The sequence below is a fragment of the Esox lucius genome, chromosome 13 (assembly GCF_011004845.1).
Source record: "Esox lucius isolate fEsoLuc1 chromosome 13, fEsoLuc1.pri, whole genome shotgun sequence".
In the NCBI taxonomy this organism is placed as follows: domain Eukaryota; kingdom Metazoa; phylum Chordata; class Actinopteri; order Esociformes; family Esocidae; genus Esox; species Esox lucius.
In genome coordinates this window covers 21635311-21660513 of record NC_047581.1, presented here as the reverse complement: position 1 = coordinate 21660513, position 25203 = coordinate 21635311, and the positions used below count along the sequence as shown (strand labels likewise).

Below are 25203 nucleotides of genomic sequence, written 5' to 3'. Positions count from 1 at the left end.
TTATATTGAAATGTTACAAAATTCCGTGACCCGGAAATAACTTTTTAATGTTGCTCACGGGACGTAGGTTCCTCCCTCGAAGAGTAGCGTCATGCTTGCAACATGAGATTCCGTAGCTACAATAAAGACTTCCGGTTTTCGGATTCTGCCTTTATAATAAAGTTTATTGGTAAAACGCGATTTTAATAATATAAAATCAATCTATTTGCCCCTTTAATTAGTGCAAATTGTAAAAATGTATTGTATACATTCACTGCAGTGTATAGAACAGTCTTTTCTGTACGGGGCAATATGTATTTCATATCCATTGAGTTACATTGTGGCAAATGGTATGAGCGTGCCAGCAACAATTGCAAATACACAGTGCCCCTTGATTTCTTTGCATGTAATTACTCTAGCCACTCTCCTGAACATTTCCTACAATAAATTTACTGCGGCATATAGAACAGTTTTTTTTTCATAGAGCAATAAATATTTCATATCCATTAAGGTACTTTGTGGCCAATGAGGTGTGCGGAGTAAAACACCAGCAACAATTGCAAATACACAGTGCCCCTTGATTTTTTGCATATAATCACTCTACAGTCTCTCCTGAACATTTCTTCCAATACATTCACTGCAGCGTATTGACCAGTTTTTTCTGTATGGGTCAATATGTATTTCATATCCATTGAGTTACATTGTGGAAAAAGAGTGTGTGGAAAATATTGTGTTGCTAGATGTAGCACACCATTCCCCATGATTAGACAGTTTTGTCTAACTCAACAAACTCTCCTGAACATTTCCTACATTGCTTTCTCTGTGGAGGATTCAATCGTTTTTTTAGCTATGAGGCAATGTGTATTACATATTCAGTCATTGGCATTGTCTGAATATTGCCCTTAGAACGTGTTTTAATACCCACTTTTTATTGAAATTACTCTTAAATATGAATTGTCTCTATTATTGTGAAAATTTCCAAATGTTCGTGACCCGGAAGTGTTTCTTTAATGTTGCTCACAAGACGCTGATTGCATCTTCCGCTCTTGGTCAAATAGAAGTCTGTATAAGTAGATTTATTTCAAACACAAAGACTATCCACATCTTTCCGAATAACCTCTTTACTAATGAAGAATGGCGGGTAGTTTTGGGAAGATCATCGTTGGTGTGTATGTTGAAATAAAAAGAAGCGATGGTAAGTTACGTTCTGATAGTAATGTATCAGGTCTCGATTGATTTTTCCCTCACAGCGAGTTGTTTGAGAAGCTTTGTGTTGCTGCACAGCAACGGTTGACGCCGAGACACAGCTGCAAAGTTGGGTGGAGTAGCTAGCTAGCTAGCTAGCGGCTGTCCTCGCTACCTACCTAGTTCACTAGCGAGTCACTGACGTGAACTTAGCTGATAGCTACGAGTGCATAAACTAGCCAGAAAGAATGTTTATGTGCACTGGATGTTTAGGTAGATAACTTGGACATTGTATTTGAACATAACGCCGGTAATGCCACCGACTGTACTACGTTGCGACAACCTTAAGCCATTACAGTGACAGTCAGAATTTAGACGCGTACGTTAATGTTCTGTACATTTACAGTATTGTGACTAGTTAGTTTGTTAGCGTTACCTGAAAACATAAGTGACTGGCTAGCTTGATTCAACGTCCACTGTAACTTTAACTTCAAAGGACAATCTGGTTTTACAGCATCAGTTTTTTGACTTATATGTTAACTATTATAATGTATTATTAATCAATTTAAAAAATATATATTTTATAATGAATTTCCTAATGACGTAGTGAGCTTAGATAACTGAACCTCTTTGTAAACAAAGCGCAATACATTTAACCACACATTCCAATATTCTCGACAATACATGGTTTAGACTGTGCACCTTGCAAGCAGCCTGGATGTGGCTATATGATACTAAATAATAGATGTTGTCCTGAAGTTATCTATTATTTTCTGAAGTGATCGATTTTGTCAGCTGATTAAACTGTTCGCTAGCTGCCTGACATAGTGGTGTGTTGGTGAATACTAGTCAAAGGATTTTGACATGTTATTTCGAGGACTTGGAGACTCACTACTATTTTTATTCAGGCGAACTTAATCTGGTAGCATGCAGTCACACTGCACCCAAAATGCTTGACAGTAGTTTGTTGATGGGGGTATGTGTCTGCATTATCATGGAAAGTCAGAGGAAGTATTCTATGTATTCTATGTGTTGTCTGAGTGCCAGCTTCATTCTATCAGGTCTTTGTGTCAGCTGTTCTTGTGTAGATATACTGTCCAGGCAGCCAAAAGAATAAACAAAGAACTCATCACACTTAAGCTACCTGCTACAACAGAAACCTACAAGGAACACAGTGTTTTCTCTTTCATTATTTCAATTCACAAGATAGAATGAATTCACCTGTCAGACACTGACAATCACATTTTGGTGATTCATTGTGTGCAATGCAACCCAAATAGCATTGGAAACTTGTATTCATTTCAGGGAGAGGGACCCCTCTATAGCTGATGGCAGGAGTAGTGATCATTGCCCTCTCTGTGGGGGGTAGGTTGCGGCTGGCAAAGCCCGATTCAACCTATTAACCACCACTCCATCTGTTGCAGCTTCCTCGAATATGCCAGGAGAACCTTCCTTTCTCTGTCACTGGGCCTGCACTGATGGGCTCTGACATAAGTATTTAGGGTTAGAGGTATTTGCTAACAAAATACTGTATGCCATGATAGACTATCAAAAGGACTGAGAGGAAAAATACTGGTAAATATGTGGTGTTTCATTAGGTGAGGTTTTAAGCCTCTTACTGAGTAATAATCTATTACCTTTTTAAATCAAGCAATTCTGTTATAGTTTTCATCTTTAATGACATTGTCATTTCCTTCCCAGTCTGGAGTTTTAACTGTGCTTGGTGTATCTGGCTCCAGCATTCATTCTAAGTCCATCTGGACACCAATGCCCAGTTGAAAAAGAGATAATGTTTAGCATGGATTATCCACTGTATTGTACCCATTACTGCATTGATCCCCATTCAGCCTTTCAAAGTAGATGGAGTCATTTTTCACCAACTGACAGCTTATCAGTCAGTTTAGGAAGGATTATCTAAATCTTGTCCATTGATGTCCTGGGGACACAGACTCTGGCTATCTTTCTTTTGGGAGTGAATCTGATGCGTTCAGGGCTTTGTTCCTCCTTCTCTGTGGAACCCCCCCCCCCCCCCCCAACATATGGGTAGCGTCAACACACCCTGTTACCCAGCCTGGTTGCAGCAGTAAAGTGGGCCATGGGAAACAATGCGGCCTGATGCATCTCTACTGTAGATGTGCTTTGAGGCGGTTGAGCGACAGCAGCGTTATTCTCTCCTTCAATAGGTTACTGTAGTGGGATCACAAACATCCAATGAAATAATGGATGTGGTAATGAGTCCATACTCTTTGCTGTAACAGGTTAGACTGGCCTCTGCATCGGGCTGTGATGTAAACTGTCAGAGTTGCTGTTGTGCCCTTAGTTTGAGGCTTCCCCAATGTTAGTGGTCGGAACTTAATTTTAAATCACAAAGGTTTCCATAAGTATGGTTTGGAAGCAGGTCCTACTAATCCTATGCCTGTGGACAAAATCTGATGGCAGAAGCCTATGATGCTTTTCCCTTAACCTATAGCACGTTATGCAAACTTGATCAAAGCTATATAAAAAGGCAATAAATAAATGGAGAGAAATTCACTTTAGTAGACTTGAGTAAAAAATACTTTCATGCCTGTGCACATTGCTGTGAGAAGTGGGATGCATTGTTAGGGTCTGCTGTTCTTTGTACAAATTGCCAGATATTTAACAAAATATAGCTGTTGTACAATTTTCTTTAGCAATGAATCACTAATCTCACATATGCTCACAGCAAAGAAACAGTGACTTAGAGTTTGACAGGTGTTGCCCAGCTAATGGAACATAGTTGACCTGAGTCATGTCAAGCGGTCAGCCTGGGCCATGGAGAGAGTTCAGTCTTAATTAGCATGTTGTAGGCGACCGTGCCATAAAGCACAAAGGAACATTTTGTATTTTCCTTCTATCATATTTTCCTTTGCGAGCTACAGTATCTAGTGCTCCGCTGAATATGTTGTCCATATTGCAGTGACCATAGTGCATTGTGGGTAATTCCAAAGATATTCAAAAATCTATTATTACCTTTTTTTCTAAGAACTCAGGCTACCTTAACTAGCCTTTAATCGGTGGTTGATAGAGATGTATTTTTAAAGATCGCGGACAAAAAGCATTGCCACACAAAGCTGGCTGACCCCGCAAGCCTGTATTAAATTCTGCATGGATTTAAGCCTGCGGGATCAGGTGGCTTTGCAAGGCTACAAAAAGCATATTGTCCCCCTTAATTTGATACTGATGAATGCTGTCTGCCCTATGGCTCTGCTGAGACAGACACATAGAGCCATTCAGCTAAGAGAAGTAAGCACAGCTTCTTTGCAATGATTTTTTTCTATTCATCAAACCAAATGGTTTAAAAAAAAAAAAAAAAAAAGAGCCTTCCAGTATTGTGTAAGAGGCTGTTAATAGAGAGGCTCATGCTTAAAAAGAGAGACGTCCATCCCTAATCAGATTCTTTCTGAGTGTGCCAGTGACTCTCAGCATCACACCTGTATAGGGACATGTACTTTGCCACAAACAGGTTAATCACAACATAGAAAGTTTAAAACAGTATCACAGCACCTGTCCTTGTCCAAACGTCCTTATTTCTCTGTACTGTAAGAACATGTATATATGAATTATCTGTTTATATTTGTTGTTTTTTTTTATATCCTGTAGATATATTTCTAATGTATTTCTATGTAATATAATCAAAAACAGGTTGTCTGTAACAGTTGAGCAGTCTTTTGTTTTTGTTTAATGTGGAGCCTAGGAAGAATAGATGCTGTGTGTACAATATGTAATTGATATCCTAATAAGCTAACTCCAGGTTTCCTGTTTGTTATCTTGGTCACCAACCCTGCTCTCTTCTGTCTGTCACCAGAGTAGAGTAGGCACAGGGCAAATTTACTGTTTTAATAAAGCAAGCAGATTAATTTGACTTCCTGCAGTTCTGTGTTGTCAGTTGGTGACCTTTGGACAGTACTTCAGCACTAACATTTAGGGCATTGCACTGCGTGTGAACATGGCACCATCAGCTGTCAGGTAACATAGAGTTGAACATGAAGTATTTTACAGGATGTGTTGTATAAGATTATCGAGTTCCATAAACCATTCTCTATAGACTGAGGAATACACTTCCTGCTAACATTGTGTCGGTCTCTTTGCAGGAATAGGTCTTTATGGGTAAAGCTGATTGGGTGTTTTGGTGGGTTTGAACAAGGAAGTTAATTGAAGACCAGGACATTCTCTGTTATAACCTATTTCATTGAAGCAAGTCTATCTAGCCTCAGTGCAGCCAGTGGTTCCTTTTTGGATTATGTTCTCTCTTTACTCAGTGCCGTGGTTCCTTTTCTCTGGATGTTCTCCCTCCAGTCAGTCGGTGCTTTCTGTTAAGATGTTGTCCCTTCACTGTGCAGTCATTGGTTCCTGTTCTTAAGACGTGGTAATCTCATCCTCCCCCTGAACATGCTGGGCTCTCTCAGCTCTCATCCCTGTTCTTAAGTAGTGCTGTCTGCTGCCACGTGTGCCCACAGTCTTGGCTGCTGTTGCCAGGCGCCGGGTTGCTCCACAACCAACTTGATTATCCAACATTAGTTTTGAATGGCTCCTGCGTGGTACTGGTCAAGCTATACCATATGCACATCTTCAAAAGCTGTCAGAATCACACTTTGTCTCTTTGCATTTTGTCTGAAAAAAGAGTTAATGATGGATACCAAGACAATCAAAACAACATTCCATGGCATTCAGGCTATTCCAATTGAATCCATTTTAGTTCTTCAGGTCAACAAATTCGTGCATAGGCCACCACAGACCTGTTGGTGGGTGTATCAAGTTGAACCTTGTTCCCTGTGCCCAGGAGTGTTATTCTATTGCTGTAATGTGCCCCAGAAAGGTCAGGAAAAAATATGATGCACAAATCCTGCTATGGACTCATGACACAGGCCTCAAACTGCATGTTCCACCTTTGACTAGATTTTTCCCTCAACAAAGCTGATGTTGTAGGATATATTACATGACAGAAAATATTTTCCAGTGGCTCTCACAGAGCATGTATATGAGGTTGACGACTTCTCAGTCATAATCTGCTCAGGCTTTTCTTTGTTCTTAAATACACTTTCAGTGCTGTGTGCTGCTGTAGAATCTTTGAGCAGGCAGAACCCGGCAGAAAACTTAACTTAAATGCATCAAGAACTCATGGCTCTAAATAATGAATGAATACCAACCAGAAATGTATTTCTTCCCATGCAACGGTTTCCAGGCTATGTCAGTGTGTCGGGCCTAGGCCCTCATGTAGGGTTTGTCAGTGTGTCGGGCCTAGGCCCTCATGTAGGGTTTGTCAGTGTGTTGGGACTAGGCCCTCATGTAGGGTTTGTCAGTGTGTCGGGCCTAGGCCCTCATGTAGGGTTTGTCAGTGTGTTGGGACTAGGCCCTCATGTAGGGTTTGTCAGTGTGTCGGGCCTAGGCCCTCATGTAGGGTTTGTCAGTGTGTCGGGCCTAGGCCCTCATGTAGGGTTTGTCAGTGTGTCGGGCCTAGGCCCTCATGTAGGGTTTGTCAGTGTGTCGGGCCTAGGCCCTCAAGGTGGGTACGTCGGTGTGTTACAGTTAGGACTGTACTGGTTCTGCTGCTCTACCTTTCAGACACTGTCCCCTCCCACTTCATTGTGCTGTGGATGTTAGATAATGACCTAGCACACATGCTTTCTGTGACAGGACGAATACACCAAGCAATGGTGACGTCGCTGAATGAAGACAACGAGAGTGTCACCGTGGAGTGGATAGAAAATGGAGACACCAAAGGGAAAGAGGTATCTATCCTAGCGCCCAGCCGACGTCTCCTCAGCTGTGTTGGGCTCTGTGAATAATGCATAGGAAGACATTCTACAGCCTTGGATATTACACAATCCTTGTGCATGTTCTACCAGTCACCACTCTGCCCTGAGTATACATGAGTTAAGAGAGCCTTACAGCACTAATATTTCCCAAGCTTTGTTGTTAAATACAGCTGTCCTACTGTTCTCTTTGCTCCTCTGATCTCCACACACTGTTGCGACAAGCTAAACGTTTCTTGACAGGGATTTTTGGTCCTCACCAGGATAGTACAACCTACACACACAAACACATTCATACACACAAAGGGAATAGAGAAGGCCAAGTGTTCAAGTGCATCAACATGGTCTATTTGCTGTTGAAGTAACATGCTCTTCCATGTCCAGATTGACTTGGAGAGTATATTTGCACTAAACCCAGACGTTGCCCCAGAAGAGAACTTTCCCAGTCCAGGGACCCCACCCCCACCCACGCCTGTCTCTGTCAAGGTCAACAAGATCCCCAAGGTGAGCCGTCTTCTATTTGGTCTCATGTTATGGGCTGTTAGTATAACCAGCACAAGGCGAGATCTGTTTATGCAGGGTGTCCTTGAAGTCCAGCCTCTACAGTTCTGCGGGTGAAGTCTTCTGTGGACTGTTCTCCTACTCTCTGTAGCAGGTTCCTCGTCTGTCTGACATTAAAAAATGTTATTCTAGTCTTTATGGGACTATTTTTGTTACTGCTTGTTGACTACTCTTATGAGTTCATGCCCGTTCCACTGTTCAAGGACATTACACATTTTTGCAATTATTATACATTTTAAGTTTTATTGTGTCAAATTCCCATTCACAGCAAGTCTTGACAGTAGCCTATAGAAATGTAGCCTATTGTCTACAGCCTACTATTGGATTTTTAGGTGGTTTTTGATAGTTGATTATTTAATTTGCCTGAACTTTTATCAATTCTAGTAAAGAAGAAATATGTAAAATCTGGTTTGTTTAGACTTTCTATTCCACTAGTCCGTGTTTCATTCTATTCCACTAGTCCGTGTTTCATTCTATTCCACTAGTCTGTGTTTCATTCTATTCCACTAGTCTGTGTTTCATTCTATTCTACTAGTCCGTGTTTCATTCTATTCCACCAGTCTGTGTTTCATTCTATTCCACCAGTCCGTGTTTCATTCTATTCCACCAGTCCGTGTTTCATTCTATTCCACCAGTCCGTGTTTCATTCTATTCCACCAGTCCGTGTTTCATTCTATTCCACCAGTCCGTGTTTCATTCTATTCCACCAGTCCGTGTTTCATTCTATTCCACCAGTCCGTGTTTCATTCTATTCCACCAGTCCGTGTTTCATTCTATTCCACCAGTCCGTGTTTCATTCTATTCCACCAGTCCGTGTTTCATTCTATTCCACCAGTCCGTGTTTCATTCTATTCCACCAGTCCGTGTTTCATTGGTGGTGTGCTTCCAGACTCTGGAGGTTTTTAATAGGGATGTGGTCACAGTCAGTAATTGCTGTCAGTCAATATCCAGGCCCATTCCAGGCAATATGTATGTTGTAATCTTCACGTACTTCCCATTTTTTGTCAATGACTCCGTATTCATTCATTTGTATTCTGCACCTTTTGCAGAACCGACGAACAATAGCACCCCCTAAGAACGACAATCCGTCCAGAGATAACAGAGGTGGGTCTGCCTATTTCCGACTATTGCCAGTTGAATGTTCTATTAAATTGTTCTTGCCAAGATCGTGTCATTTTAAATCATTTCATACTGGCCGTCTTAACTTGCTGTGTTTTTGATGAGTGTGCTGTACTCATCTCTGACCACTGATCCACAGTGGTGTCGACCCGGGCCAGACCAGCTCCACCCCAGCAGCCGGAGCCAGCCCCCCCTCCACCCCCCCAGCAGCCGGCTCCACCCACCCAGGCTCAGACTGCCCAGCAGTTAGCCAACGGTAGGAACCACCCACATCCACGTAGGACTTTAGTCGTATCTGAACGTTTTGTGCTGTTCCTCGTCATCAACAAACCCTGGCAGTATGTTTTCTGCTGTAAGTTGTCATGTGCGTTTCACCAACTCACTGGGTGCCCTTGATTCTCTGTTCTGTCGACCACGGGTGTAGAGACGTCAATGCATCTGCTAACCCGAAGGGAGTATGGACAGATTTGTATGTATCAACTCCCCCAATCCCAATATTTTAGCTTGGAGTCCTGCCACTTTCCTCTTTAGAAGGGCTAGTTTGTGATCATTATTCACCTAAATGGCTTTTGCTATAATCCAAACTGTTATAGGAAAGTATAAATGCAGTCTGGTCGGGAGACCATCCTTCTGTGTCAAGATGAGCAAAACAGTTTGTAGTGCTGCTGAGCTGTCAGCCGGTGTGTACTGTCTGTTTCCCTTCTACATTCTGCTGAGACACACACACACACACACACACACACACACACACACACACACACAGTCTGGGTTTCCGTTATGAACAGTTGGCTGATAAAAAAATTAAATAAATACACGGTAAAAGTGGACAAATTGTCAGAGAGAAATGTAACGGTCTCCAGCACAGTCTTCATTAGCATGCATTACTTACTCAATTCTCCTTAAATGGTTTGATGAGTTCATCCAGAGGAAAACACCTTCCCAGATCACAGTGGAAGTTGAAATGACTGAGGAGGCGGAGCAGCTAGTTAGACTGAGGAGGCGGAGCAGCTAGTTAGACTGAGGAGGCGGAGCAGCTAGTTAGACTGAGGAGGCGGAGCAGCTAGTTAGACTGAGGAGGCGGAGCAGCTAGTTAGACTGAGGAGGCGGAGCAGCTAGTTAGACTGAGGAGGCGGAGCAGCTACAACACAGTAGTTGGGGGAAAGAATTGGTCCACTTAATTTTATTACATCTACACAGAAGGATTTTACTCTGTTAAGAAGGATGGACCTAATCTAAATGTGATTTGTCATTCTGAGCCATGGATGGATGCTCTAGTTACACTCCCAAAGCATACAGATTACTGTGTACATTTCTCAAAGGTCTGCTCAATTAAATGCCATCAGTTAACTCGGGTGCTCAATTTTTCAAACAGAAACCCATTTTTCAAACAGCAATTGCTCACAAACTAACACTCTTTGTGACTCACTAGACTTGGCATTGTAGTTATCCCTTAGTAGATCTTAAAAGTATTGTTCATTCCCTTCCACTGTAAGGAGCTATATCATGGTAGTCCCCACCTCCCTCTGCAATAGAATCCGAGACCGTGCCCTGTCCCTCACTTTTGCTTCGTCCTGCCGGTCAGACTGCCAAGCCTGGCTCTGGTCTGGCTCCAGATTACCGCTATGGTTAATCCTGCTGTGTGATTTGAATGACGGGCCAGCAGGTTTCCAGAGGGGCTATATACTTGAGGGAGTGTTGCCATGGTGCTCTGTCACATATCTCAGGGTCTGATGGAATCAGACAGGGCTACTGATGCTCGCGTCATGCTGTCCTCCTAATTTGTATGTGTTTGAATATTCCGAATTGTTTTCCTGAATGGAACTGATCGATGGGATTACTACTGCGCATTTCTGCGAGTGATCTCTGTGTGTGTGTGAAACACTATTGTGCTATAGGATTAATGTAACTGGAGGGTCCTGGACATGGCTGATTTCTCCAGGCAGTGTTGAACTGATGGTGGATCAGTGATGTGCCATGTGGTAGTACTGCTGGTGGAATGAAAACCCTAGGGTTAGACATAAACCCTGCAGAGTGGATGAGAGCTGCAGGCAGTGTGTGCCAGCTGCTGTGGGGGGGCGGGGGGTTGGGCTCAAAGACAGCATTTGATTGTCTTTCTTGTTCCTTTGTTTCCGGGGTTTTCCGTTCCACTGAGGCAGCAAGGAGGAAGTCCAACTGTGTGAAGGAAGTGGAGAAACTGCAGGAAAAGAGGGAGAGGCGACGTATACAGCAACAGGAGCTGAGAGAGAGGAAAGCACAGGTACAGGTCCCCTCAGCCTTCCAGTCGCTGCCTCTCTCGCATACCTGGCTTCAGCCATACTTGTGTCATTAACTGTATAACGAATGTTCCTCTGTTAAAAATGATACCGGTAATTTGAGATTTGTACATTTTAATGTTGAACAGAAGCGGAAGCAATACAATCTTAATTAGGTAAAATGTTCACTGAGAACTTGGGGGTAAAAAAATTCAACTTTGTTGTGATAGCCTAAGACCAGGAATGTTGTCAAACATAGGTGTGAATATTGAAGTGCTCTAATACTTAGGTTATGGGGAATAATTGACTTGCATGTTGGTTCTTGTGACAGTCATTTCAGGAACATATTGAAATGGTAAATGATCCTTTTGTTCCAATCTCAGGAGGTGGACACCACTGTCCCTAACTATGAGATCCTGTATATGATCAGAGACTTCCGTGCCAGTCTTGACTACCGGCCGCTGTCCACCGCAGACCTGGTGAGTCCAGACACCCTGCTCTGTCTGCCCGGTACAGGATATCCCACAACATCCTCACCAGTTTCTGTGTTTCGTTTTGTCAGATTGAAGAGCATAGAATATGTGTTTGTGTGAGGAAACGACCACTAAACAAGAAAGGTAAGGAGGACTACATTCTCATCCACCTCAGCCTTCAGTCATGGATGACTTTTCCTGCTTTTAGCATTTAGAAGTTCAGTGCCGTTTTCAGTTATTTCCTCATTACCTGCGATGAGGGAGGATATTCTCAGGATTGGTCTGTTAACATTTCTGTCTGTGTGTTAGAGTTGAGTATAAGGGACCTGGATGTGATCACCATCCCCAGCAAGGATGTGGTAATGGTCCATGAACCCAAACAGAAGGTAGATTTGACACGCTACCTGGAGAACCAGACCTTCCGCTTTGACTACGCCTTTGATGACAGCACCACTAATGAAATGGTTTACAGGTCAGACAGCAGACGTTTACAGTAACGGGCGTGTTGACTTGTGGTGCATGTATGTCTTCGTCATGAATTTAATCCAGGTGGGATGTTTGCATTGGATGTGTGTGTGTGTGTGTGTGTTGCTAGTGAGCGTGATCTATTAATGCTGCTGATATTGCAGTACTTTCCACCTCTTACAACACACACACTAGGGCGGTCAAAATGTTCCTGGATCTGTACTTTAAAAATCGTCTTTAATAACATCATTGTTTTAAATACTACATTAAAATGTTTGTGTTGTGCCCATCATGTCCTGTAGAGGGCAACGTTACTCAATGCAATGGAAATACCTGTAAACAACGGTTAACACTTGGTGTTAGTTTTAACATTGTGGCGCCTCTTAGACAAATGATCGGTAGACCTGTTGTGTTTAAAATATACCATATATGGTTCTGCGGTTCTATGGCTCATAAACCAAATAAGGAAAATGACAACCGTGTAAACAAATGTAATTGTGTACAAATAATCTGGACTGGCCTAAAGCTTTACTAAGTTCACATACAATTTGTTGTTTGGCGGAAATACAAGCGTATGAACTTGTAGAGTGCCCAGTACAGATTGTTGTGAGTGATTACATGGTAGGGGGATTTAGGACAGGTGTTCACAAAATGTCAGAGAACTAATTATTAATGTTCTAATTTTGCGTTCAAATGGCCATATATAAAATGAATTTGACAATCCTTAACACACACACTCAAACATCTTAATTGTTTTCCCCTACAGGTTTACTGCCAGGCCCCTGGTGGAGACTATTTTTGAAAGGGGCATGGCCACATGCTTTGCCTATGGACAGACTGGTAGTGGCAAAACACATGTGAGACACACACTATTACAATACTTAAGGGGGTCCTAATTTACTGATCCTAGTCTGCTTATTAATGCCTGTCATTTCAACAGACATTTGAAGTCAGTCATCAATATCAAAGTTCAGCACTGTTGTATTTCCATTTCGTAAATGGGTAGACAGTGTTAAACATTTATTTTTTTCACGGCACCAGCAGAACTGTAAATATTGCTGTTTTTCAGACAATGGGTGGAGATTTTTCTGGAAAGAGCCAAGACTGTTCTAAAGGAATCTATGCATTAGCTGGTAAGTGACCTTTAGTTAATGATCAGTGTTGTTCTTGATGAGCTGGGGTACTGCTTCAGATCATGTTACAACTCTCTCTTTGTCTCTTGCCCCTTTGTCCTCATGCAGCACGGGATGTATTTGTCATGCTGAAGAAACCCTGTTACAAAAAATTAGATCTTCAGGTGTACTCAACCTTCTTCGAAATCTACAGTGGAAAGGCAAGTGATCAATAACTCTTGGTTGTGCATCAACTTGTCAGATGTTTATTATGGACTTTAAAGGGAAGGTTTGTCTACTGTTCCCAACTAGGTTGATCGTGTGTGTGGTTGGGTTTTGGTCCTGTTGGTGTTTCACCAGAATGTGTTGTGTTCCTGTATATGTTGGGTTGTGTTCCTGTACGTGTTTGACCTGACAATATTTTGGATTGTGGTCCTGTAGGTGTTTGATCTGCTGAACGGTGTTGTGTTGCGGCCCTGTAGGTGTTTGACCTGCTGAACGGTGTTGCGTTGCGGTCCTGTAGGTGTTTGACCTGCTGAACAGTGTTGGGTTGTGGTCCTGTAGGTGTTTGACCTGCTCAACAGAGTTGCGTTGCGGTCCTGTAGGTGTTTGACCTGCTGAACGGTGTTGGGTTGTGGTCCTGTAGGTGTTTGACCTGCTGAACGGTGTTGGGTTGCGGCCCTGTAGGTGTTTGACCTGCTCAACAGAGTTGCGTTGCGGTCCTGTAGGTGTTTGACCTGCTGAACGGTGTTGGGTTGTGGTCCTGTAGGTGTTTGACCTGCTGAACGGTGTTGGGTTGTGGTCCTGTAGGTGTTTGACCTGCTGAACGGTGTTGCGTTGCGGTCCTGTAGGTGTTTGACCTCCTGAACAGTGTTGGGTTGCGGTCCTGTAGGTGTTTGACCTCCTGAACGGTGTTGGGTTGCGGTCCTGTAGGTGTTTGACCTGCTGAACGGTGTTGCGTTGCGGTCCTGTAGGTGTTTGACCTGCTGAACGGTGTTGCGTTGCGGTCCTGTAGGTGTTTGACCTGCTGAACGGTGTTGGGTTGTGGTCCTGTAGGTGTTTGACCTGCTGAACGGTGTTGGGTTGTGGTCCTGTAGGTGTTTGACCTGCTGAACGGTGTTGGGTTGTGGTCCTGTAGGTGTTTGACCTCCTGAACGGTGTTGGGTTGCGGTCCTGTAGGTGTTTGACCTCCTGAACGGTGTTGGGTTGCGGTCCTGTAGGTGTTTGACCTGCAGAACGGTGTTGCGTTGCGGTCCTGTAGGTGTTTGACCTGCTGAACGGTGTTGGGTTGTGGTCCTGTAGGTGTTTGACCTGCAGAACGGTGTTGCGTTGCGGTCCTGTAGGTGTTTGACCTCCTGAACGGTGTTGGGTTGCGGTCCTGTAGGTGTTTGACCTGCAGAACGGTGTTGCGTTGCGGTCCTGTAGGTGTTTGACCTCCTGAACGGTGTTGGGTTGTGGTCCTGTAGGTGTTTGACCTGCTGAACGGTAAGGCCAAGCTGCGGGTGCTGGAGGACGGGAAGCAGCAGGTCCAGGTGGTGGGGCTGCAGGAGAGAGATGTCAGATGCACAGAGGACGTCCTCAAACTAATAGAAGTGGGAAACAGCTGCAGGTAAGGCAACCGGGCACAAAGGATTTGTAGCAAGTAGCAATATCCCAGAGTTGACCCAGTAATGAACATTGATCTTTTACTGGTAGATTGTGATATGCAAAGAGTAAACAGCATAGTGGATACATTTCAAGAGCATTGATTTGCAAAGCAGAAAACCTGTCCGCTGTTTTGATTAGGGGGCCACACCAGTGGAACCTGTACCCATGCACAGATAATGTGTGACTGTATGAGAGCGGAGTCCTGCATCTTGCCTATCTCAGTATCTGTGTTAATGCTTGTGGTAACATTTGGCTGAGTCTGCCTTTAACATGTCATTGTGCTTTTCATTTAAGTTCTTCACTCTTCTCTCCTGATCTGTCTCTGCATCAATCCCTCAGAACGTCAGGTCAGACCTCGGCCAATGCCCACTCGTCTCGTAGCCACGCGGTTTTCCAGATCATTCTGCGGAGGAAGGGGAAGATGCACGGCAAGTTCTCTCTGATCGACCTGGCGGGGAACGAGAGGGGGGCCGACACATCCAGTGCTGACCGCCAGACACGCCTGGAGGGAGCAGAGATCAACAAGAGCCTGCTGGCATTGAAGGTCAGGGAGGGGGTGGCTGCAGAACTTGTGGACATAGACAGTGAAAGTTCTACATTTATTTTGATCAGATGAAAGGGTATGAACTCTGAGCCTAATGCAGGATTGGGCTGAGTGAATCTGTTATTGTGTGCTATCTGAAATGCCAATGTATGTAGGGTCGGCTATTAATGCCTGGACTCATCATGTCTGTCCTTGATTCTACCAGGAGTGTATAAGGGCGCTGGGGAGGAACAAACCACACACTCCGTTCAGGGCCAGCAAGCTTACCCAGGTCCTCCGAGACTCCTTCATAGGGGAGAACTCCCGCACTTGCATGGTGAGTCTAAAAAGAAAAGGTTCTTGGAGCTCCTTTATGGTTCTTCACATTAGAATTGTAGGGGAACCCCTTTAAGTTATTCTAAGAGCCCTTTAAAAAGTTTATTCCAAACAGTTTTAATGGTTCTTCAAAGAACAATTCAGGAAGCATTTTGGATTACATTTTTGACTGTCTAGGTTGTTCATATGGGTCTTTTGAGTAACAAGTATGTTTTTCACAATGCCCTTCAAAATATTTCCCTGAAGACAATTCTGGACGTTTCAAAGTAAAGGGTTGTCCAGTAACCTTGCCTATGTTTCAGGTCTCTAGCCACTGACACTTATGTTCCTGCAAAATACAGGCCACACCGCTTGGACTATGTTCTGGCCTTACCTCTGAGTGTTTCCTTACCTCTGTCCCATCCAGATAGCCACCATCTCCCCTGGCATGACGTCCTGTGAGAACACCCTCAACACGCTACGCTATGCTAACAGGTGGGCACACTTGAGTACTACAGTAGAGACTGTCACTTAAATCTGGGATCAGCAGAGAACTGTCTGATGGAGGGAAAAGTCTTACAAAAAGGCACTTCTTCCTTTACCAGCATCTCTTCCTTCTGGTTTCTGTAGTAACTGATCACCAATGCAGTGTGGTAATGATTGTGAGAAAAGGATTGTCTATACAGCTGTTTTGTAGTTAAAAATCGATAAATAATGCTTCTTTGCCTTGAAACGCAGATTTCATGTTGTAAAGAACATGCGGTCTTGGATCATGGAGAACAGTTTAATTCCTTTTAATGGCCTGTAACATTTCTATCCAATGTGAAAGGATGAAGGAGTCACAGGCTGCTGCAGGGCCAGGGAATGTACCTCTCTCTACAGTTGTTATTCCTGACCTTCTCATCTCCCTCTTCTTTCCTGCTCTCCTCCTTTGGTCCTGGCGCTGTTGTGTGCAGAGTAAAGGAGTTTGGGATCAGTCCCTCAGACATCCCTTTCTCCCAGGGGGGTGGAAGTCGCTCAGAGCTCTCCCCTACCTATGAGTACCAGGACTTTTCTACCTCTCCCAGCAGGTCAAGCTCTTTCCCATTGGATGTTCACACAAACCTTTTCTGTTTTTCACTCACTCACCCACCCGCATTTCTTGTATTTGGATTGTCTTTGGCGTCCATTAGCTGGATACACACACCACCTTTGTTCCATTGTCAACTTTTGTTGATGGCTTGTTCAGATGGTCTTTTAAATGTCCTTCATTTCTTCCATCTGCATGACATGTTCTTTCCTCCATTTATTTCAGCTTTGGCAAGTGCTTATTGTTTCATCTTTTGCTCTGCCGAGTCTTTAACTGTGGACACTTGAGTTGCTCATTCCCTCCAGTGGACAGTGGGTGTGTGGGTCTGTGTGTGCATTTGATTAGATGTGTTTTGGCTCCACATCATTAGTTATTAGACACCATAAACCGTCAGGCCTGCCAGTTACCACCTCATATATTTATACCAGGATGCCATGACTAAAAGTATACAACTGCCAACGCGTTTGTCCCCCACCAGCCACTGTGACCAACCACCCAGTCAGTCAGTGGGTCTCACACAAGGTCAATAAGCTCAGGTCCCTAATCAGCTCAGTCACACTTCATTAGGCCAGACGGTGGCCGTGTAAACAGGTCTGGTAAACAGGTCTGTTTATATGGGCTATCTACACTGTCCCCAGTCCTTGTTGTGCGGATGAAGTACCAGCATGTTTGTGCTATCATGCCATCTCCATGTCTCTCGTTGTGCCTCCGTGGCTTATAATATAGCTTCTGCAGTTTGTCCTATAGTATTACCAGGAAGGGTGGGGAACAAGTAAACTTGCAGGCCACATTTTAGGAACTTATTATGCCTTTATTGAAAATGTAAAGCAATAATATAGTATAGTAGCAATAATGAAAGTAAAATGACCTCCATGATGGAACCCTTGTCTGTGAAGTGTCACTGGGGTTGTGATTTTGTTGGTTATTCATGCCAAAATATTCAGTCAGAACTCACGTTAATACTTAATATACAGAGTCGCCGTCATATCCATGTGGATAATGCATTTCCATCTGCTAAATCCTAAATGTGGACTCTAGAGAACCCCATCATGTAGTGCTTTGGGTGGAGCTGCAGTGTGCTTGCTGAACGGAGGTGTTGATTGACCCACAGAGTGAAGGAGCTGACAGTGGATACTAACCAGGTGATGGAGGGGGTCCGACCCAACATTCAAGTGGATGATGACTGGGATCACCTGGGAAGCTCCCCCCAGAGAGACGACCTCAAACTGCTCTGTGAGCAGAACGTAAGCAACAGTCTGTCCTACCGCTGATGTGTTGGACCTGGTGATGCTATGTATTAGACTGATGTGTCCCTGTCTCCTCCAGGAGGAAGAGGTCTCCCCGCAGCTCTTCACCTTCCACGAGGCAGTGTCTCAGATGGTGGAGATGGAGGAACAGGTGCTGGAGGACCACAGAGCTGTCTTCCAGGTCTGACTGCATTAAGAAAAACTTTATTTCTTAACCCTTTCGCATCTGGTTAGAATGATCACCTTTCAGTTAATCTGCAAGTTTGATATGATTAAGTGTGGAACCAAATGATCTGAATCATCAAGTTCTACATGTCAAAGACATTCTGGCTTAGTGGGAACCAAGTAATTGTTTAAATAGTGTATGTCAGTGTGAACATGACTGTTCTAAGTGCATGTTGTGAACAGGAGTCTATCCGGTGGCTGGAGGATGAGAAAGTTCTTCTGGAGATGACCGAGGAGGTGGACTATGATGTGGATTCATATGCCACTCAACTGGAGCAGATCCTGGATCAGAAGATCGACATCCTCACTGAGCTCAGGGGTATGCAGCTGGATATGTTCAAATGACCATGGTGTCAAGTCACGGGGGAAGATCTAAAATATCTTAAACTACTAACATCTTCCACTGTGCTCCTCTATTCAGATAAAGTGAAGTCGTTCCGCTCATCACTCCAGGAAGAGGAACAGGCCAGTAAGCAGATCAATCCCAAGAGGCAGCGTGCCCTGTAAGCCAGGGAGGGGCTGGTGTGGGCTGTGTGTAACGGGGGTCATACAGGAACATGGCCACTAGATACTTGGCACAGCTGTCTCTCACTCACAGACCTGAGGAGTGCGAGACAGCTGAGGACCAAGAGGACTTGTCCGTTTTCCAGTCAGTTCCCAGGACTGGTTGTATCTTCCTACACTCCATGATCAAATGCTGGTCTTACTGTTATCAGACGTAACAGGAAGGGAATGCGTACTTGGATTCCTTTTTTAATGTTCTGATTTTATTTTCCAATTTACTGTCCCTGTTCCATTTTATTTATTTAATTTTGTACCGGTTTGTGATACCTCAAATGCTGGTTTTGCATTAGGGTTTTATGACAAGTGTTTTGGAATGTGGTAGGCCTGAAGGACATGTATACATTTCCACAGTGTTTGGCCTCTCCTCCCTGCGTGGTGGGGTCTCTGCTCTGCTGGCCGTGTAGTTTTCAGCTATACACTTTGTAGAGCCAGTCCCTTTCTTTCCTCTGAAAGAACCTGCATGTGTGCAGGTTCTTTCCTTCAAAGACAAGTCCTTGTCCACTGTCAATCAGTTTTGTGCCATGTTTTGTGACAAACCCAGTCAGTGTCATGTTATCCTTTTCGTACTGTAAAAAGTTGTTTTACATTTTGTAAAACAAATGTATAGGAACTACTGCTGGCCTACTGCTGTTTGTACCAGGCTGAAGTAATGAAGAATGAATAGATTTCACCCTTGAATCCACTTACGGTCTGACATTTAACTGTAGTTGTGGAATTAGAACATCTCAGTCTTCCCTGAGAACAAGTGATCAACAGATCTGATTCAGGATATAGGGTTGAGTATTAATGATGTCCAGTCTTCTCGGACAGTAAAACATGAATATACTGTTAAAAACAATAGGCTTTATATTTCTGGCTGTTGTAAGCAGCGTGATGTTCTGTATTCTTTGAGCCCAGAGATATTGTCAGGAAGGGAAACTAGGGACTCTGGTCCTGTCACTCCACACTCCATGGGATTAAAATAACTACTGTAAATAAAGACACACACGTGTTAAATCAAACATCTGCCAAATATATTTTTCAATCCAAGCAAACAACAGCTACAGTTGATGCTTTGTGATGACCAAGTCTACCATGTAATGCTTAGAAACCTCACAACAGGGGGTTTTATTTCCCGTTTTATGTATAAGCATTACATGAACAACGCAGGTCACCCTCACCGATCACCAGCACTCGCTTTCATTGAAAAGTCCCAGTGAAGACGCTGCTGTGTGGAGTTCCACTCCATCAATCACATGACGTCTAGATGTTTAGCCACGGTTGTTTCAATGGCATTGTCCACGTCCTGTTCATTACAGAGCACTGTTGTAAATGTGTTCCTGCTGCGGCCCTCAGCAGCACAGTCTGACTGGTTAGGAAAAGTGGATCCCAGCAGAGTTGAATGCATGTAGGAGTCTGTTGACAAGGCAGGTGGTGAAGGTTATTATTAACTTTACAATAAGAGGCACGTTGCGTATGGAAGTAAGAACACTCCAGCTCTACTTACACCATGAAGTCGTCTATGTCCATGCTCCGGGCTCGCTTCTCGCTGAACTCTGCCTCCTGCAGAACACTCTCAATCTTCTTGGTGATGCTGAAGTCTGAAGGGATTTCCTGTACCCGAGACATGAACCTATATTACGCGTCATGGTGAACCAATGTGACTTGAGTGTGATGATAACAGCAGAGACGCCAGTGTGGTCGTGATGTGTGTATGATTACCACGTTGTGCACCGAACAGTGAATCCTGTAATTCTTCTCCAACAGCTGCTCTACTGCAGTAGACCTGGAAAGAGTAATCGTCTTAAGGCAAGAGCTTGTCAAAGCAATTTTATGAGACAATAGAGTGAATTGCAGAAGTATTCACACTCCTTGGACATTTTCCTGCTTTAAAGGTGTGATTGAAATGGATGTAATTGCACAAAATATAACCTCAAATTGATAATACAATTGAATGTTTATAAATGAACACAATGACATGGGAGAAAACTGAGGATGGATCAAGCACATTGTAGCGACTACAACAATGATCTGAAATACATTTAAATATTCTAAACCATGCATCCCATATGCAACAAGAAATCTAATGTTATACTGCTAAATATATAGATATATATTTTTAAACATCAAATAGATTTACTTTTTCGGCCTGAATGTAAAGCCTTACATTTGTGACAAATACAAAACAACTGACTTTTTTTTAGCAGGGTGGTGCCTGCATGATTTTATGAATATGTGTAACATTGACAAATTCTGTGGAGTTATTCAGATGAAAAGTAATGGGATACAGAAGTAGAAGAAAACCTATTTCAAAGATCAACACCACAAGACCAAATCTACACTTCAGTGATGTATTCATGAACACATTTAATAAAAAGATTGTGATCATTACAAAACAAATTACAGTCTCCATATATTGTATCTATATCTCCATTCTGAATTCTTCCACTGAAATTCCAAATTATTTAGTTGGGATTGTTGTGGAGATTGATTGATTTGATTTGTCAACAGTCACATTTCAACAAAATGGGAGAAATTCCATGGGGGTGAATACTTACACCTACAATACACTGAATATCCTTTGGTTTGTACTCACTTGAAACCGGCATTCAGGGTTTTGTTTTTCCTTACAAATGCAATTCTGACGAGACCATCCCATTCCTGTTGTAGGAAAGAGTACATACACCTGATTACAGCTAGATTTCAATTTCCCATGTATGTGAGAGTGATTCATTTCCTATACATTCACCTTACCTGGAAATTAACAGGAGGTGGTGGGTTCTTAGGCTCTATTCTGACAACACTCGATTCTACTTTAGGAGGAGGACGGAAATTATTCTTCCCCACCTGAGCAAGAAAGAAATTGGATTAATGCAACCATAGTAACACTGATTAAAAACTACAGCAGTCTGCACAATGAAGGGACGTCAGTTTCTCTGGCTAAGTCGAAGGTTGTGTCACAAGTGGTGTCCGAATCCTTGAAAACTACTTTGACCTTGGTTCAGTTGTAAGGCAATCAGAAGATCCCACAAACCTTCATGAGGTGGTCCACTCGAGCTAGCAGTTGAGTGTTGATGGATAGCCTACAGTACAGCTTGTCTCCAGGCTTGGCAACCAGACGCATTGCAAATTCTCTCTGGAACATCAGCACTGCACATCTGGAAGGACGCAGGTTAATAGGCATTTTTAACCTGAGTGAATTTTTTTGCTGTTTCTTAATAAGAACTTGCAAGTATGATATATTTTGTCAATTTATATGGTAATGCATAGAGAAGCCAGCATTTAATAAGGAAATAGATTCAATGTGTAAAACGTATGGGGAAAACCTCCGTTCAGTGTGACCTTGCATCTCCTGGAACAAGCATTTCATTACTCTGTGATTATGACAATTACATTGATCTAACCACAACCCAACTTGGTCACATTCCTAACATGTTCCAACATGTTTGACATAAGTCTATGGTACCACTGTCTATTTGAAGACCAGACTGATCCAAGTTTATTGATGGATAGAAAAATAAGTCAAAGACAGGATCAGTGGAGTGTTGAAACTATGAATGCAGCCAGTTGTTCTCATCTTTTACCTGAAGAAAGGCCTGTGCAGAAGTAACTTGAAGACGAAGGGAGATGAAATCTGCAAATGCAAGAAAAAGAGGTCAGAAGGTAATTAACTGTTTCTTTTATTCCCCTGTGGCAGTATTCACAAAACATTTCATCTTACCACTAGGAGGCCTTAAATGTTCCTAGGGTGTAGTTGACCCCGTTGCTATGGATGATGTTGTGTTCCACGAACAAGCTGACTGACTATGCCCACAGTGATTGGCTGATAGTGGGTCTCTGTCAGTGAATTCATCATAGCAATAATGTAGAAGAATGTGTCATGTTGCCATATTGAAATAAAGTTATTACAATTATAATGTAGGCCAAGTGTTGCTGATTAAGCATGAAACCAAGAGCGATATACTGGATAGTCAAGATATGTTAAGCTAATTGTCTGTCTCCTATATGTCTGGCAGCTCGTGAAGAAATGCATGTTAATCTTTTGATGGTGCAATAATTTGTCCAATTGTGTGTCCCATCTATAGCTGGTTTTACCGCTAAAATGCTTTGTGAAATGCCCTTAGACCAAAAATTGAGGAGTCCTAAAGACTGACACGCCCATTTTATTTAAGAGTTACTCCTAAATCAGCAAGTTCCAGAGCTACTTTTAGCCTTAAGATGTTTTAGATGTTTTGTGAATACGACCCCTGATCCTCAATTACAGCCTTGTCTCATAGCAGCAGGTACAGGAGAAGATCGAGACGTCTCATCAAGCCATCCTGCTTTTTCCCCACATTGCTAGACCAGGAATGTCTTACCGGTACCAATGTTAAATCGTGCCACACGATTTAACTACAGTGCTGAAACAATTACAGCGCCCCCTGCAGGACCTTTGGGCACTGTTGTTATGCTGTCCTGTAGCTCTTTTAGTAAAAACAAGTAAACACCAAGTTGGGAGTTTTACCTGATAGGGTAAATTGGCAACACAGACGTCAAAGAAAGGCAGCTCTGTTTTCAGTACATCCCCCACCAGGATCTGTAGTTTGGCTTGCATGGGTCTATAAAACAGATTCCTCACATCACTATGACATACATGTAATATTCTTTAGAGAATTTCACTAGCTAACAAACAGCATCACTCACGTGCATTGCACTCTTTTCTGGAGCTCAGCCACCAGCCTACCATCCAACTCACAGGCCACTACCTTCAAACAAAGGGAAGATTAAAGGAACAATAGGTACTAGAAGCCTCAAATAAAGCCTTACAACAATAACTCACAGTAAGTGTTTCTCACCTTCTTGGCTTTCTCGAGCAGTTTGACAGTCATATTTCCTGTACCAGGTCCCACCTCCAACACCACATCTGTCGGCCTGAGGGCAGCCTGCCAACATGGATACACTGACATCAGTACATGTAAGTCAGTGAGCAATTCTACTGATATTGTCACACTGACCAGAGGCTAGAGCTGCTTGACAATGTCAGTCACATGACCATCTATCTGAAAAGTTCCACATATCCAAACAATCATTGGTTTAGAGGACCAAAAACCAATCTGGTCAATTGAAACAATGTACTCCCGTCCATTAACAATTTGCTAAATTGAAAATGTGATGGTGATTCTAATGTCCGAGATGGGGTGAGGTACATTATAGACAAGGTGAGATCCCTTTCTGAGAACATTGTTTTTTGGATTGGCAATTTCAATGGCATGATCTAACACTAGCCTTCATGAACTAAAGCTTGTCATGTTTTTATTTGTATTATCTTTGTCCACCACTGACTTTTGACATTCATTTAGTATAATGTACTTACTACTACTGAGATGTGTCGTTGTTTAACCTAGCTTCTTCAAATGTATGCACTAATTGTGAATGACTAAAATGTAATGCATCATGAAACTGGAGTGCACTTTAATGCATTTATATGTATTCTAACAAAAGTTCTAGAAGCAAGGTAGCTTTGATACTAGACCCATGTGAATTGCAGAAACAAAGCGTTTACCTTTTCAATAATCCCATTGACAACCAGGGGGTTCTTCAAGATGTGTTGACCAAGGCCAGTGTTGAACATAACCCCTTGAATAAAGACAGACATTACATGGACATGCTGTCAACTCAGTAGTAAGTCATTTGGCATTATTCTGTAACAACTAATCAATAAACGACTTAAGATGGAACGACCCAGGGCTTAGGCAGATGCTCACACTAACCCACCTCTGTTAACTAAACTGATGCACTACACTGGACCCAATACTCAGCAAATCTCCCAGTGCATACACTGGAACTGTAAAATATGTACATTAACTGTAAGTTACTTTTTAACACATACTTATACATCACATTACCTTGAATTCTTGGCACCTATTGTGTGTATAGATAGAAAGCCTAAACTCTTGAAATATAGACAAGCTGGTTGAAGACACGTTTATCCAGACTGTAAATACCGCCCTAAGTACTTCCACAAATGAACGCAACTTAGTTCTTTATTTTAACAATTTTATATCGAAAGAATATATTTATCTTAAGCTCATATTATGTTGTGGTATGTGTAGATACGTGGATTTAAATTCTAACTTAAATGCATGAAACTGAGGCACTGACAACACATTCGAAAATGTTTAAGCGGGTGGCACTTCGTCAGCTTCTTATAGATTGTATACTGCATGTTCCTATTTGTTGTCGACCATTAGCAGCACATTATACCAAGGAGAATTAAGTACAGTATGTTTGAAAAGTATGCGTGGTTTAGACAGGATATTAATGGTGGGTTCATCTTGTGTCTACTGGTGGTGTCCAAACACAGCCTACCTTACTCAACTACTTAGCTAGTATTTTGATGTACACGGTCCTCAAAAATAAATGAGAATGTAACGTTAGCTCGGCATCTTTCCTAGAGCCACAGCTGACTGACAAGTAAACAACAGCTACCTGGCAGGCTCTCGCATGACCGTTAGGTAGAAACAATGGAAACAAACCTTGGTTTTTGACCTCTTGGTGCTGTCTGGTCTTTTTTTCAGCTCTAACTTTAGGCATTTTTATTAATTTTTTCAAAGTCAACACTACAACGAAATACTACGCCTCGCACAATATAGGTAACACGTGCAAATATCCTGAATCAAGACGTCTACAGGAAACGCGTTTTTACTTCTGCTGTAGTTATAATGGTCGAAACTG

General features: G+C 42.8%; 2 protein-coding genes across 3 annotated transcripts; one reads left to right on the top strand and one right to left on the bottom strand.

The window, feature by feature from the left end:
• Positions 1-991: 991 nt before the first annotated feature.
• Positions 992-19530, top strand: kif2a (kinesin family member 2A). 2 transcript variants are annotated; one of them, XM_013136826.4, is made up of 21 exons: positions 992-1174; positions 6820-6914; positions 7323-7442; positions 8549-8603; positions 8758-8874; positions 10775-10875; positions 11254-11349; positions 11433-11487; positions 11653-11815; positions 12575-12665; positions 12878-12941; positions 13050-13141; positions 14387-14529; positions 14907-15111; positions 15317-15427; positions 15833-15900; positions 16362-16475; positions 17586-17718; positions 17801-17902; positions 18130-18265; positions 18368-19530. In XM_013136826.4, exons 1-21 carry the CDS (start codon positions 1114-1116, stop codon positions 18451-18453), a joined length of 2208 nt encoding a protein of 735 aa, XP_012992280.2. In that variant the 5' UTR covers positions 992-1113; the 3' UTR covers positions 18454-19530. The 2 variants fall into 2 exon arrangements, with proteins under 2 accessions (XP_012992280.2, XP_012992279.2); XM_013136825.4 differs by lacking the exon at positions 16362-16475 and having other exon boundaries at positions 993-1174.
• On the bottom strand, positions 19505-25132 carry dimt1l (DIM1 dimethyladenosine transferase 1-like (S. cerevisiae)). The gene is given in 12 exon segments (NM_001303663.1): positions 19505-19905; positions 19997-20103; positions 20212-20275; positions 21086-21150; positions 21244-21336; positions 21524-21647; positions 22074-22123; positions 22994-23087; positions 23173-23234; positions 23325-23411; positions 24032-24105; positions 25005-25132. Coding segments are annotated over 12 exon segments (921 nt in total). The 5' UTR covers positions 25063-25132; the 3' UTR covers positions 19505-19862.
• Positions 25133-25203: the final 71 nt, after the last annotated feature.

Coding starts and splice junctions, on each gene's coding strand:
- kif2a (XM_013136826.4), top strand. CDS start 1,114: ATGGCGGGTAGTTTTGGGAAGATCATCGTTGGTGTGTATGTTGAAATA. Junction 8,875..10,774: donor TGCCCAGCAGTTAGCCAACG/GTAGGAACCACC, acceptor CCACTGAGGCAG/CAAGGAGGAAGTCCAACTGT. Junction 12,666..12,877: donor CTGGTAGTGGCAAAACACAT/GTGAGACACACA, acceptor GCTGTTTTTCAG/ACAATGGGTGGAGATTTTTC.